Source organism: Anolis carolinensis, unplaced genomic scaffold (genome assembly GCF_035594765.1).
Source record: "Anolis carolinensis isolate JA03-04 unplaced genomic scaffold, rAnoCar3.1.pri scaffold_10, whole genome shotgun sequence".
Taxonomy (NCBI): domain Eukaryota; kingdom Metazoa; phylum Chordata; class Lepidosauria; order Squamata; family Dactyloidae; genus Anolis; species Anolis carolinensis.
In genome coordinates, this window is record NW_026943821.1 from 17,601,480 (window position 1) to 17,617,229 (window position 15,750).

A 15,750-nucleotide genomic window follows, 5' to 3' on the forward strand; every position below is an offset into this window, starting at 1 on the left:
GTGCCTTAATTCCTGCTTGTATGGATGTAGAGGTGCCTTAGTTCTTGTTTGTTTGCCTGGTTGACAAGGACTACCATGGCTGAACACTGTGCCCTGCCTGCAGTAGCAAGAACCTGTGATATACTCTGGCTGCATTGTAATAACTGTTTAAAACTCTTTGGATATCATTGAATAAAGGACTGATAGAATGCTGGGAGTTACTCATATGTCCCCCTTCCTTTCACTGCTGTTTCATACAAAGCTTAATGGACATAGTTAAAGCTGATAACCAATTAGTGGTTGTTCGCCTTTCAGCTATCTTTCAGTGAAAACACCAAAATCATTTTTTATGTCCCATAGGTGGCAGCAGCACCCCACAATGCCAGCTGCCGCCCTGCAGCCAGGTTGCCTCTCTTGGCCGCTCTCTTCATACTGAGACAATCATGTCGAGCCAGCACAGCCATGCTCCCTTCTCCAGCATCCAGCCTATGGCTGAGCATCAGCAGGTAATCTCCCTGATTCAGCCAGCAAGTGCTTCTCCGATTGAGCTCTCTTGTTTTTAGAATACATGCTTGCAAATGTATGCAACTCTCCTTGGCTGCATTCCCACTCAACCTGTGGCTATTCCAAACATATCTTACATTGAGGCAGATAAAGCCGCGAAGCCCTGTGTTTTGTTTGTCCCATAGAAACCACTGTTGTCAGAGGCAGGCCCAAGGTTCAACCTGTGGAGGGAAATAATATGGCGTGGGGTGTGCATCACTAGGAGTACCCATGATGTGTGCAGAGAGCCACTTTTCATGAGCCCAAAGCACTTAGCATCCTCTGCTACACCATCAGAGAAGGTAGATTAAGGAAACAGTTTGCATCTACTAAGAAGTTGTCATCTGTGCCACCTGTCTCCTGGGGACCTTTCCCCCTCCTGCCAAGGAAGTGGTGCAAAAAGAAGACACGGTTTTCAGTATAAAAGCCTTCATGCACCACTGTTCCCCATTGACTGCTAGTTTGCAAATTATCGTTTTAAGACAATGTCCAAAGTGTTCTCTTGTCTGTCTTTTGTGTGACAGATCATGCCAGACCTGGCCATTCTGCAGAGGAGAATCCCACTCACTTTCCGGGACTCCGCCACAGCCCCATTACGCAAGCTGTCTGTGGACCTTATCAAAACATACAAACATATCAATGAGGTAAGAGGACCTTTTCATGATGGCAGCTCAGAAACAGGAAAAATGATTTTTAAACATAATTGCAGTGTGTCTCGTCTCCATGCCCAATAATTATGACATCATCTCTTGTCCTGCCAGGAGATTCCAGGCAATCTAGTTTACTGTGAGAAGACCAAACTCCCTACTTTAAAATCTATTCTGTGATGTGTGTTGATCCTGCTTTTTTGTTGTCAGGTCTATTATGCCAAGAAGAAGCGTCGAGCCCTTCAAGTGGCACCAGAAGACACCAGCACCAAGAAGGAGCGCAAAGTACACAACGAGGGATACGATGATGACAACTATGATTACATAGTCCGCAATGGGGAGCGCTGGCTGGAACGTTATGAAATAGACTCACTTATTGGCAAGGGGTCCTTTGGACAGGTTAGCAGACAGTCCATGGGCAGAGAAGTGTTCTGCATCTGCTTATATAACCACATAGCAAGCTGCATGCCGTATTCCTTTGAGAATTAATAAGATTGTTTCTTACTAAGATATTGTTTGCATGGACAGGTCAAAGGCTATACCCTACAATTATAATAACACAGTGATCTGTCAAAAAGGAGAATAGACATAGTTCAAAATTATTGTAGAACTTGCCAGATTTAGTCCCTGGTATTTCCAGTCATAATGGGAAAGATTGCAGCTTTGAAACCCTGAAGATATGCTATTAGCCTATCTGGACTAGTAGTGGCAGAGATCAAAAGTCTTCCCTTGGGATCCTGGGTAGCATTCAGTTAGCAAGATCATTCCCCAAAGCCTCCTGGGGTTCCATTGGTCATGTCAGCACAACCATCACCCATTTTAGAGCTAAAGAAGACTTCCCCCTCTAAAACTAGAGATTTCTGGGAGCATGATTGTCCAAGGCTGGGACCTCAGAAAGCCTTGGGGTATTCAGTTCCCCATCCTGGTGTAATATTGAATTCCTAATTTATTCAGGTAGTTGAAGTTTGAATTTTCTTATCACCATATGCTAGGCTTCTCTTGCAGATTTTCAGTGGTGGGTGGCTGAGTAGGTCTTCCCCATAGTACAGACTGATACTGACAAATGGTAAAATTATTCTAATGTGTCTATTTCTTTTTACCTATTAGGTGGTAAAGGCCTACGACCAACAGGCGCAGGAGTGGGTGGCTATTAAGATAATCAAGAACAAGAAGGCATTTTTGAGTCAGGCTCAGATTGAATTGCGGTTGCTTGAGCTCATGAACCAGCATGACACTGAAATGAAATACTATATTGGTGAGTTGGAAGTCAACCATGTCTTTGGTGGTAGTGGGGAGTGTTTTTGGAATTAGATGAAATGTTAATGGACAAAAGTCAACGCTGCTGAGATGCACCAGAAGTTAAATGTTTGGGACTTCAGACTCATGAGAAAACTCTGTGATAAAGCGATTAAAGGCAGGGTTGAAATATTTGTGAGGAAGCTGTTTAGTATTCACTGAACTTATAAGAAAGACTTGTCATGAATTGGTTATATGTACATATGCAAGTTATTCTTCAGTGACTATGAAAAATGATCATGTTAAAGGGCCACAAATCTTAACTTCATGCAGGATGTCTTCATGGGGATGTAGCATGAGCTGTCACTGTTTCATATTCTTTCACCCTTTCTTCATTTTAACTCCAGTGCACTTGAAGCGGCATTTCATGTTCCGGAGCCATTTGTGCCTGGTATTTGAGTTGCTGTCCTACAACCTGTATGACCTGCTCCGTAACACCAACTTCCGAGGTGTCTCTCTCAACCTCACACGCAAGTTCGCCCAGCAGCTGTGCACAGCACTGCTCTTCCTGGCAACACCTGAGCTCAGTATCATCCACTGTGACCTTAAGCCAGAGAACATCTTGCTGTGTAACCCTAAACGCAGTGCCATCAAGATTGTGGACTTTGGGAGCTCCTGCCAGCTGGGCCAGCGGGTGAGTGACCACCAGACCTCACCTTTTCAACCATAATCTGTCTAGAAGTGCCAGAACTGACAGCCTGGTTGTCATTGTCACAGCCTGATTGTGCATAGTTGAACCACTTTCTTCATTTTCAGTGTGTCTTCAGCTTTGCCTTCTCTAAATTGAAATTTGGAAGGCATGGGAGCAGCTTGCTTGTTCCAGCCAACAGCAACTAAAAGAAATCTCAACTACCATAAGTTTCCATTCCCTGAATACAGCATTTGACAGTATCGTGTATTTTGTTTCTGCAGATCTACCAGTACATCCAGAGCCGATTTTACCGCTCACCTGAAGTGCTACTGGGCATGCCTTATGATCTGGCAATTGATATGTGGTCCCTAGGCTGCATCCTAGTAGAGATGCACACAGGGGAGCCCCTCTTCAGTGGTGCCAATGAGGTAGGTGGAGATAAATACAGGCAGTCCCTGGGTTACATGCAAGATGGATTCTGTAGGTTTGTTCTTAAGTTGAATTTGTATGTAAGTCAGAACAGGTCTGGCGCACATTATTGGCTGAGGAACTGAGGTGCTAGTCCCACCTGATGACTCTAGGGCAGGATGGGCAGAGTTACCATCAAGAGTTTCTTAAAGCTATAGAGCAGGGGTCCCCAAACTTTTTAAACAGGGGGCCAATTCACGGTCCCTCAGACCGTTGGAGGGCCGAACTATAGTGGGTTTTTTTTTGAACTATGAACAAATTCCTATGCACACTGCACATATCTTATTATGAAGTAAAAAAACAAACAAAAAGGGAACAAATACAGCCTCAATGTTAATAATAATAATCATCATCATAAAAATAATAAAGAGGGTTGGAAGAGACTGGGCCATCTAGTCCAAACCCCTTTTGCTTTTGTGCAACAAAACATAATCAAAGCACCCCTGACAGATAGTCACTCAATAATAATAATAATAATAATAATAATAATAATAATAATAATAATAATGGGATCTGCGCACATCATCCGAAAATACATCACACAGTCCTAGACACTTGGGAAGTGTTCGACTTGTGATTTTGTGATACGAAATCCAGCATATCTATCTTGTTTGCTGTGTCATAATAAAATAATAATAATAATAAAAATACATCACACAGTCCTAGACACTTGGGAAGTGTTCGACTTGTGATTTTGTGATACGAAATCCAGCATATCTATCTTGTTTGCTGTGTCATACAATGATAGTAATAATCCATCATATATATCTCGTTTGTTGTGCCATACTCTGTCTTTGTGTCAATAATAATAATAATAATAATAATACCATAATTAAAATGGTTGGAAAAGACCCCTTGGGCCATCTAATCCAACCCCCTTCTGCCTTTGTGCACCAAAACAATCAAAGCATCCCTGACCAACATAATTCAACCACCTACTAACACAGTTAACCTATTTCTATAAGATGTGCCTCTGTATTCATTTTGGAAACTGCCACTGGATACATTCTGTGCAATACAAAACGAAGTGTGCCATTTTCCCCAATGTACATTTAATGTGGTACCTCAAGCAAGGTCTTAAGTTCCTCTGTGGCAGCGGTGGCTGGAAAGGAGCGCACGGGGCGGGCAAGGAGGCAGGAAAGGTGAATGCCTTTCTCTTCTTGTTTGCCCAGTGCTTATGTTCCTTGGCAACAGCGGCAGCGGGAAAGGAGCGCGCGGGGCGAGCGAGGAGGCAGTGAAGGCGAGTGGCTTTCTCTCCTTGCCCCGTGCACTCCTTCCTCGACAGCGGCGGCAGGAAAGGAGCGCGCGGGGCGAGCAAGGTGAGAAAGCCACTCACCTTCCCTGCCTCCTCGCTCGCCCTGCGCGCTCCTTCTTCGGCGGCAGCGGCGGGAAAGGAGCGCGCGGGGCGAGCGAGGCGAGAAAGCCACTCACCTTCCCTGCATCCTCGCTCGCCCTGCTCGCTCCTTCTTCGGCGGCAGTGGCGGGAAAGGAGCGCGCGGGGCGAGCGAGGCGAGAAAGCCACTCACCTTCCCTGCATCCTCGCTCGCCCTGCTCGCTCCTTCTTCGGCGGCAGCGGCGGGAAAGGAGCGCGCGGGGCGAGCGAGGTGAGAAAGCCACTCACCTTCCCTGCATCCTCGCTCGCCCTGCTCGCTCCTTCTTCGGCGGCAGTGGCGGGAAAGGAGCGCGCGGGGCGAGCGAGGCGAGAAAGCCACTCACCTTCCCTGCCTCCTCGCTCGCCCTGCTCGCTCCTTCTTCGGCGGCAGCGGCGGGAAAGGAGCGCGCGGGGCGAGCGAGGCGAGAAAGCCACTCACCTTCCCTGCATCCTCGCTCGCCCTGCTCGCTCCTTCTTCGGCGGCAGTGGCGGGAAAGGAGCGCGCGGGGCGAGCGAGGCGAGAAAGCCACTCACCTTCCCTGCCTCCTCGCTCGCCCTGCGCGCTCCTTCAGCGGCGGGAAAGGAGCGCGCGGGGCGAGCGAGGAGGCAGGGAAGGTGAGTGGCTTTCTCTCCTTGCTCGCCCCGTGCACTCCTTCCTCGACAGTGGCAGCGGGAAAGGAGCGAGCGGGGCGAGCAAGCCACTCACCTTCCCTGCATCCTCGCTCGCCCTGCGCGCTCCTTCTTCGGCGGCAGCGGCGGGAAAGGAGCGCGCGGGGCGAGCGAGGCGAGAAAGCCACTCACCTTCCCTGCCTCCTCGCTCGCCCTGCGCTCCTTCTTCGGCGGCAGCGGCGGGAAAGGAGCGCGCGGGGCGAGCGAGGAGGCAGGGAAGGTGAGTGGCTTTCTCTCCTTGCTCGCCCCGTGCACTCCTTCCTCGACAGCGGCGGCGGGAAAGGAGCGCGCGGGGCGGGCGAGGCGAGAAAGCCACTCACCTTCCCTGCATCCTCGCTCGCCCTGCGCGCTCCTTCTTCAACGGCAGCGGCGGGAAAGGAGCGCGCGGGGCGAGCGAGGCGAGAAAGCCACTCACCTTCCCTGCATCCTCGCTCGCCCTGCTCGCTCCTTCTTCGGCGGCAGTGGCGGGAAAGGAGTGCGCGGGGCGAGCGAGGCGAGAAAGCCACTCACCTTCCCTGCATCCTCGCTCGCCCTGCTCGCTCCTTCTTCGGCGGCAGTGGCGGGAAAGGAGTGCGCGGGGCGAGCGAGGAGGCAGGGAAGGTGAGTGGCTTTCTCTCCTTGCTCGCCCCATGTACTCCTTCCTCGACAGCGGCGGCGGGAAAGGAGCGCGCGGGGCGAGCGAGGCGAGAAAGCCACTCACCTTCCCTGCCTCCTCGCTCGCCCTGCGTGCTCCTTCTTCGGCGGTAGCGGCAGCAGAAAAGGTGCACGCGGGGCGAGGGAGAAGGAAAAGGCCTTTTCCTCTTTCTCCTTGCCACACACATCTTTCTTGGCAGAGGAGGAGGGAGCTACTGCCCCGCGGGCCGGATAAATAGCTCCGACGGGCCGCATGTGGCCCGCGGGCCGTAGTTTGGGGACCCCTGCTATAGAGAATTCCAAGCTGTCTTGCACCTGTGCACAAAACCCATATGTGCAAATATCATAGAGGACCACTCGAAGAAACATAGTTACAGGTAAGCAACCAAACCTTATCCTGCCTCAGCTTCTTTAGCTGCATCTGTGCTGTGGAATGAATGCAGCTTGACACCACTTTAACTGCCCTATTCGTAACTAGGAGTTGTCTGTAAATAAGATGTTTATAACTTGGGAACTGTGTCCACTTAGTTATTGTGCTCACAATGGGTCATTATTAAACTGATATTTAACCGGTGTAGATATCTTTGTCTACTCAACAAAGAAGACTTAAGCCTCCATGCACCCCCCATGTTGGGATGGAAAGCATAACACCAGAAAATACTGTTATTTCTGATTACTGATTAGAAATAGGGATGAAACTCCATTACTACCTCCATCATTCTTACCTATTCCTATTAGAATGCTAAACACTGTAGCATTAGGGTTATTGAGAATTCCTGTTAATGACTAGATTTGGTTAGTGCGCGGGAGAGTTCCTGGATTGCACCTGCTGAATCGTTTTTCCTTGCAGACATGGAGATAGAAAACATGTTTGGAGTATACATTTAGTATCATCTATCTCCAGATCCAAATAATGATTGGTGGCTTTATATGTCTTAGTTTCTGTTAAAAAGGCAATGGAAGTTTCTGGAGACACATGAGTATATTTGTGATTCAATGACATAAGTACATTTAAGAAGCTGCTGAATGAATAAGGGTTGAGCTTTGGAAGCCATTGGGGAATTATGTATGGTCGTCCTGATCTTGTGCCTTTCCCTTGCAGGCGGACCAGATGAGCCGGATTGTGGAGGTCCTTGGGCTCCCGCCACCTCACATGTTGGAGCAGGCTCCCAAGGCTCGGAAATACTTCGAGAAGCTGCCTGAGGGGGGCTGGGTCCTCCGGCGGGGCAAAGATGGCAGGAAGGTAATAGCACAGCTCTCTTAGTTCTAGCACTTCTCGCTTCATTCTCCCATACTCCCATCAAGGAGCTTTAGACCAGAGTAGCTGAAGCAAATCTGTGACATTAGCACACTTTAAATTTACCTTAAATCAATAATGCTTAGGTGGTGTTCTCCAGTAGTACCTCTTTATTCAAGTGATTACATTTGCTCAGAGATCAAGTAAATTTGAGCTGTTGAATGCAGAGCTACCATATATACTTAATGTATTTGTCAAAGACAGGTTTTGGGGCCAAAATTCTGCATGAATTCAGTGTAGGGTTATTTGGTGAAGAGAAAAGTGCTAGTGTAGCCTCAGACCTCTTGCCCCAGCCTCCACTACCACTACATACCCAGGCATTCAAAGAGGCCTTCCCCCACTCAGAAAAGAGGATGGTTCCCTATATATATGAATAAAAGTTGATGTACAGTGTTAACTGTTATCAACACTGAAGCCCGACCCCTTCTCTGCAAATAGAGAAAGAAGTGTGTTTAGTGATCCCTGGAAGATTCTAAAAAATCACTGACCCCTCTCTACTCTCCCAGCATGCGTTCGATGGGAAGCCCCAAAGAGCCTCCATTGCTGCCATTTGCCAGTCAAGGCATTAAAAAGGGCCACAAGTGACACCCATTTGTGTGATTCCCAGACACCATGGAGGAGGAGGATGGGTTGCCAAAGCTGTAACTGTTTTCTTTAAATGGTTATCTGTGAAATTGCACAATTCAACACATCATTCTCATTTTGTGTCCTGCCATTCCTAGTGATATTGGCTGCTGCTTGGGTGGCCATGGAACGGGGATTTGGTAGGACCACCTATATATACTGGCTGAGAGAGTGGGTGAGGTTATCTTTAGAATTCTAGAAGGTTCCAAGCAGTGATCCACACAGGTGCAGATTAATCTATTTGTATGATTTCAGAGATGGCTGCTCAAAGAAACAGTTAAAAGTAAGCAACCCATCCTTCTAAATGCTATGTTTCCTGAAATCTGCCCACCCCAATTGATGTTATCAATGAGAATGCTGATTTGTTAACACAAGCATAATATGCCATACTGCTAATGTAGACTTATTGTTGCTTGATGTCTTTTAGGACTACAAGGTTCCAGGCACGCGGAGACTGCATGAAGTGTTAGGGGTTGAAAATGGGGGCCCAGGCGGGCGCCGTGTAGGAGAACAGGGCCACTCACCTTCTGACTACCTGAAGTTCAAGGACTTGGTATTGCGCATGTTGGACTATGAACCCCGTAGCCGCATCACCCCATTCTATGCCCTGCAGCACAACTTCTTCAAGAAAACTGCTGATGAGGGCACCAACACGAGTGCCAGCACCTCTCCTAGCCTGGGAACTGAGCACAGCCACTCTACCAGCACCACCAGTTCTGTATCCAGTTCTGGTATGTCACACCACTAACATTATTCTCAGCCATATTTATTATATATTAGAAGCACATCTTTCTTCATTCTAAAAAGAGTGTCTAGATGCTACAACCGGTGTTTTGAAATTCACTTATCCCTGTTCTGCTTCGCTGACTATCTAATTTTCTCTCCTAATAGGTGGTTCTAGTGGTTCTTCCAATGACAACCGTGGTTACCGTTACAGCAATCGTTACTATGGCAGCATGGGCACTGTGCATGCGGACTGTGAGATGCAGAGCCCCCAAGTACGTTGCATGTCAGAACTTGGCCATTTTGGTTTCCAGTGGCCGCCTTACATATAACCTCATCCTTCCAATGTTTTTTCTTGAGATTTTCCTCTTCGTGCTGACATGTTCTCCTTTCCTTCTTATTGCAGGCACCCCCTCAGCAGCAGATGCGTCTTTGGGCCAGCGGCGACAACGAGAGTATTCCTCACATCTTACCTCACAAGCCCACGCCAAGCCAGGCCATGCCATGTTTCCCCCCAAGTGGGCACCCTCCGTACCAGCGCCCTCCGCTTCCACTATCTCCCCCTCTCCCAGAGGCCATGGAGGTGTCTCTGGGCCCTCGCCATCTAGACTGCAACCCCACGGGGCTGGGCTCTTCCACCTTGCACTTGGGCGCCTCAGCCTTCCGGACTAGGACTGCTGGTGGCTCGCGCCCTGAGGGACTTGGCCTCAATTACCCTCTCCGTGGGCGCGGGCACCGAGACACTGATGAGACTGCACTGATGGGTGTCTGTGTGCCCCAGGGCACCGCTGCCAGCTCCTGATGATGGACTGGCCCGGCAGGCTAGGAGCCAGTGCCCGGCAAGAGCACTCCCTTGTTGCACCAGAGCCTGGACGGGCCAGGACTGACTGTAGGGCAGGGAACCAGGGCCCACAGAGCACTTCTCCAGCTATGAGAGTCAGAGTGGGCCAGGACTTGCGGTGGGATGGGGTCAGGCTGCCTGGCTGTGACCAGTCTTGAGACCAGGCCCTCTTGCTACCCGGGAACGTGCTGCAAGCGGTAAGCATTGTTGGGGGGGAGGGGAGGGGGGAATAGAGCAGGGGAAGCATGTGGAGCCAGCATCCTACCGCCCTTGCAGCCTGGATGCCACTTTCCTCCTTTTGGTCAGTGCTTTCTCTGAGTTGTGTGGTCCTTCCTGGCCACAGGCCCCTTGTGAATCACTCAGCGGCATGTGGCCTGACAGCCATTCCCTTCCCTGGTGCAAGAGATTTCAACCTTCTGTGCTTGGATGGACATACAGACTCCTGTGCACTACGTGGACATATGGGCTTGGTGGCCTGTGTGGTCCCATGGGAATTGCTGCTAAAACTTCCCCCTGCTTGGAAATAAAGGGTTGCCCCAACCAGCGAATGTTTATGCTGTCTCGTGCAGCCATCTTGGACCTGCCTTTTGTTATGTGTACATGAGGGGAGACAGTGCCTAGTTCTTTGCTCTGGCATCATTGGGGTATTGCCACAGTATCTTATTGAAGTGGCAAAGTGGGACCTGAGCTGGACCATGGCTGTGAATTTTTAACTCTGCCTTAGGTAAGCTCATGCTTCTTTGCACAATATTCAGTCACCTGAACTCAGGCTGTTTCCTTACGATTCTGCTTTCTTGAAGTGTGGAAGCTGTGCAAAGAATGAAAGATGTGGCCTGTATTGTATCACAGTTCCTTATTCCTTGGCCCTTAACACACAAGCACACCAGTGTTGTTTTCATTTTTGCCTTTCTCGTATATATGTATGTATATAACATATGTATGAATGAAAGGCAAAAACACTTTAGCAGCAAGGCTGAAGTCTTCTGGAGAGCTATCCTCCACATTGCACTTGCAGGTTGTTTGCTAGGTGCTTAGTACTGTGTGCTGTGCAGCCAAGAACAGGGTTAATAGCTGGCCAGAATTAGAGGGGCTTGTGTGTTAGTACTGTAATATAGCTGTGTCCTTTTCATGTTGAATGGTTCTGGCAACGTTTTCTTCTTTTAGCAGGATGAGACTCAGCTGAACCTTACAAATGAAGATGTTTTGTCTAGAAAAATGGCTATGGCCTGCACAGAACCTTGGAGTCACTTGTGTGTTTTAGCATAATACAATTACAACAAGTACAGTTTGTGCAAAGGCAAGTGAAAGCAAATTGCTTTTAAAGAAACTTGCCAGTAACGCTTGGACAAGAGGATAGCTGTTGCGGCCAGGGCCTATGTGCCCTGCCACTAGAGAGCAGTGGAAAGAGCTCTCAGGAAAAATGCAATGTGTTGATGAAGATGTGAGGTGATTGGATTTGGCTTGTGTTGGTGGTACCTAGCTTTTTTTAAGTCCAGAAATTGATAAAGAGTATATGCTAGCTGGGTGCTATCTATCATGTATGTACACAGCTACATTCAGGCCTATGCTCGCTGTAGAATAGCAGGGCATTTGATCCTGGGATTCAGTATCCTAAGAATCTCAGCTGTTTTCAAGAATCCATTTCTTCTTGTCCTGGTCATAAATACCAGTTGGAAAGTGCAGATAACTTGGCAGCTCCGTAGGATTTCTGCTAGTCAGGACAGGGGTGTTACAATTCCCAGTGGTGCCTCTTGACCTCTTCTTTTTTTTCTTTCCCTCCCCAAAACAGTTATGTGAAACAAAACATATTTGTATAACTTACACAGGGTACAACATTTTCTCAGTGCAGCCATTTTGTTATTTAGAGCATAATACGCATATCCTTGAATATATAGAGAACAGAGGAGAGTTGAGAGTTTTAGTAGTCTGACATGATGCAGGGACACTGGTGTCCAGCCAACAAACATGGGTTGTAGTTGGGCTAAAAAGTATTTGATTGTGCTTCAGAACAAATGTCATATTCAATGGGAAATTTAATGGAGGCTCACTAGAACTTCTAAGAAAGAACTTGCTGCTGAAACAGAGAGAATCCTCAGCCATGGCCACTCACTAGCATGCAAGTTCCCAGCTGTGCAGATTTTGCTACCCTTAATTTGTTACATTGAACCAAACAAGCTTTTATAGCCAGTTGCTTAACTTGGGAATGTATTCCATTAGTTTTCTACCCCTATTTAAATGATAAATGTTTAGAAGTGATAATCTGAGGGTACTGTGTTCTTGCTCCCTGCCTGCCCCGTCATCACATGGGGCTCAGCTTTCCATACAATCATCCATATCCTTCAGCGTGAGTTCACATAGTTAAAATGAAAGCAAATAGCTTTACCACCTCAAACTTGTCTCCTGTGTTTTAAATAATTGCCTGGGCTGGGAATCATTGCTGAGCTGGCAGCTGGCATGTTTCTGTTAGTAGTTGGCCACTATCATGGAGTATCTGAATTTCACTTTGTATTTAAAGATACACAGTTCTACTAAAACGTATCTTCAGACTGTATGCACTAAATATTTGTGCAAACGCACAAGAAAAGAAAAGAAATATGTTCATCTTTAATATCCCAGCCTTTCCACCTGCTCCAACAAAGGATATTTTTAAGAGACCTACAGGATGTTTCAAAAAGATGGGCCCAATTTAAAATAGTTATATCTCTGCAACCACATGAATAAAACTTTTACCTGTTGAAAGGCTGAGGCATAAAGTTTTGAATGATACTGCTAGACGCCTCTCCCAGCGCACAATGAGCCCGTGGCCTCAGTCATTTGCAAGATGACAACCCAGCAACATAAGTCCTAATGAAATATTTTCCACTTGCAGGGTATTTTTAAAAAATGTTTCTGGCTCCCAAGTGGTCCATAAAATTTGATAACCCATTAAATTGTTTGTAACTTTTTGTGTAATTGTAAAATGCTGCACTTGTGAAATATACTGCTTTGAAATTGGGTCCACCATTTTGAAACACCTTGTGTTATTCAATAAGAAATACTGCACAGGGGTCCACAACTATGATCAGTCTCACCCAGAAAATTAAAGTGCATCTTGGAAGACAAAGTGTCTCCCAATATGTACTTCATGCCATTCATTCTGAATGGTATCTGGGTTGCATTTTGGGATGAGCTAAACTACAGTGGACTGAATGGAAGGTTTTGCTGTAAACACGAATGGTACCTTAAGCTGTGGGATACAAAAAGCCAAGTGCATGAAGCAGATAATCCAAAATGCTGCTTTCAAGTAGCTGCTAGGAATGGTGATTAGCTACCAAGCCAATCTAATATGAAAAATGATTCCCTTCTGGTGCTGCATCTTTACTTCTCCTTGACAAGGAGTGAGATAAATGTTTCTAAAGGTGTCTACAACTTCACGGTGTGTTCAGGTCACATTTTTTTTTAGCATACCTACTGTTATTCCAAATTAAAATTTGTCTAACTGGATTTTTTAAACATTCACCATTTTGATGAATGGGTTACTTGTAAGGTATTTCAGGCTGCTATATATGAGTTCTATATTTGAGAACTTCTTTCATTTTGGGCCTGCTCAAATTCCCTGATCATGTACTATGGAACTACAGAATGCTATTTATCATATCCTGTAACAATTACATAGTGATTGCAACTTTTAAAAACTTAATTTATAAGGCTTGGGAAATGATCTTGCAATTTTATCATGTTCAGATTCCTCAAGAGAAAGGTTAACTTCCCATATACAAAATACACTTACCCTACTATGAGCCATTCCTTCATACCAGCATTCACTTCAGGCTGAAAGCCTGTTCCTTGGTACCAGTCTACAGGGGCCTCTCCAATGGATGAAAAGGTGGTTCATGTATTGGACTTCTTCCAGAGACCTGTCCCTTTCCAGGGCCTCTGCAAGTATTCTTGCTGCTCATATCCACCAATCAAGCATTTCTTGGCAACTTGTATTTACACTTACCATAACTGTCTCCACTGTCCAATAAGTCACTTAAGCCTTTGGCTTTTTATGATCTGTGACTTCTGATGTGAGAGTTTTTCAAGTGGTAGCTGCTTCCAGAAGAACATATGAGCCATGGTGCCTTACGAAGTCACCTCTACTTTGCTTCAGTAGAGATATATTAGTCCTGGGAACGGGTATTCCTTTTTGCTGAAGGTTGTGTCTGCTCCCTCCTTATAGAACATCCAGTGTTCTTCGGAATCTTATCATTGGCTTGACGTGTTTTCTGGAGTTTCTATTCGGTGTATCCTCATATGGGTTTAGCTAGTATTCAGCTCGTGTGTGGAATAGCAGTCAAACAGCCTCCGGTTCAGGGGGGTGGCTTTGGCTTCACAGAGGGGCACAAGCAGGTTTACATGGTCGAGTCTAATGCACCTCAACTTTGGCTACGTAATTTAGTCAAAAAAAGGTATGCGTTGGACTGGTAATTTTGCAAGTTATCAATTGATCTGATCCACAGAAACCATGAAGAAAAAGAGACTGCTTACCTGTAACGGTTTCTGCAAGTGGTCATCTGTGAAATACACTACTGCACTCATTCACACCCCTCGTCATGTTCTGCCTCTCTTTAGATCAGTGGTTCTCAACCTGTGGGTCTCCAGATGTTTTGGCATTCAACTCCCAGAAATCCTAACAGCTGGTAAACTGGCTGGGATTTCTGGGCCAAAACACCTGGGGACCCACTGATTGAGAACCACTGCATTAGATGACTGACTGCTGATTGGGTACCAATGGAACAGGCTTAGGAGGGAATTGTAGGGGTGTGGCACCCACAGGGTGGGCAGGGCTTCTACCCAAATATATCATTAAAGCTCTAGAACAGGACTGCACAACCTTTGAGGTTCTTTGGGACTCAAGATTCCCAAAGCCCTATCCAGCTTGTCCAATGGTCAGGAATCCTGGGAGCCGGGGGGCCCCGGGTTGCGTAGACCTGCTCTAGAAGAGTTGATAGTGATCCATGCACTATGTGTGATTTTGCATATGACCACTTGAAGAAACACAGTTACAGATAAGCAGCCTACCCTTTTATGTCCTGTCACTAAAAAGCTTTTTAACCTTCAACTTGCTTTTAAAAAGCCACCTCGTTTTAAAAATAAATGTCCTCTTCTTTAAAAGCACACTGCCAGTTATTTGGCAAATTCTCTCTGAAAGCATAAGTTCAATTTGATAGCACTGTAGCACAGCAGCTGTGTTCAACTCCCTTTGATCAACTTTCCATGTCACTCCTTCAGACATTGTACAACTGGTACCTCAACTTGGATCTTGCTCTGAAAAACACAGCAACTTGGGATCCTATGAATTGTTCCCTGTAGAGGGAGGAACACTGAACACGATGTAACAAAAAGGTCTGACCCAGCAGGGCCATCAAGATATTCTAACAGATTTCTCAGGATTTTGCTTGCCAGATCTGATATGTTCATTTCAGGAAAATTCTTTGAAGTGGGCACCTACAGTAATGCATTGCTGTGCTGATTCAGGCTGAGCAATGAGAAGAGGTCGCAAAGGTGGCTGACCTGAGCAACAGTTCAGAAGGATTGCTTTGTATTGTTTTTTTCACAATGGCCAAAGTACATTATCTCAATTGTGAAGCTTGTTGCCAAAAGGTATCAAATCCCAACTGAATAAATCTTAAGAGGAATTGGAAAAAAGTACAGAGGATATTGATTTTTTTTCCCTATAAAATGCAATTCTCTTGTACCAAAGTGATTTGATACATTTTCATAGTTTTGATCTGTACATAATTTTCTACTCCTAGGCAACAATGTGCTGCCGTCTATAACTCATTCTTCAGGATTTCTTTTGAATTTGATACCTTTGCAAAACAAACTCCACAACTGGGTTCTTGAGGTAGCCAAAGAACATTTTCCTGTGGTATGGTAATGACAATAATGGCATGTTGTTGGTTACAAACAATTCATGAGAGCCTTTCTGAATTTCTGTAATAGTAACAACTGGGTGACCAGATTAATGAGCAAAAGCATTCCCTTTTAAAAGTAATATTCCAA

At 46.4% G+C, this 15,750-nt stretch overlaps 1 protein-coding gene across 4 annotated transcripts in view; it reads left to right on the forward strand.

Annotated features, from left to right (window-relative positions):
* dyrk1b (dual specificity tyrosine phosphorylation regulated kinase 1B) overlaps window positions 1–12,115 on the forward strand; it is a 36,407-nt gene extending 24,292 nt beyond the window's left edge. For all 4 annotated transcript variants that reach the window (XM_008117081.3, XM_008117082.3, XM_008117083.3 and 1 more), the window contains exons 2-11: window positions 340–485; window positions 1,047–1,166; window positions 1,380–1,568; window positions 2,277–2,424; window positions 2,813–3,099; window positions 3,378–3,524; window positions 7,341–7,481; window positions 8,587–8,890; window positions 9,051–9,157; window positions 9,289–12,115. In XM_008117081.3, coding sequence (XP_008115288.1) covers window positions 423–485; window positions 1,047–1,166; window positions 1,380–1,568; window positions 2,277–2,424; window positions 2,813–3,099; window positions 3,378–3,524; window positions 7,341–7,481; window positions 8,587–8,890; window positions 9,051–9,157; window positions 9,289–9,684 — 1,902 coding nt within the window. In that variant the 5' untranslated portion in view covers window positions 340–422 and the 3' untranslated portion in view covers window positions 9,685–12,115. The remainder of the gene's footprint in view (window positions 1–339; window positions 486–1,046; window positions 1,167–1,379; window positions 1,569–2,276; window positions 2,425–2,812; window positions 3,100–3,377; window positions 3,525–7,340; window positions 7,482–8,586; window positions 8,891–9,050; window positions 9,158–9,288) is intronic.
* Window positions 12,116–15,750: the final 3,635 nt, after the last annotated feature.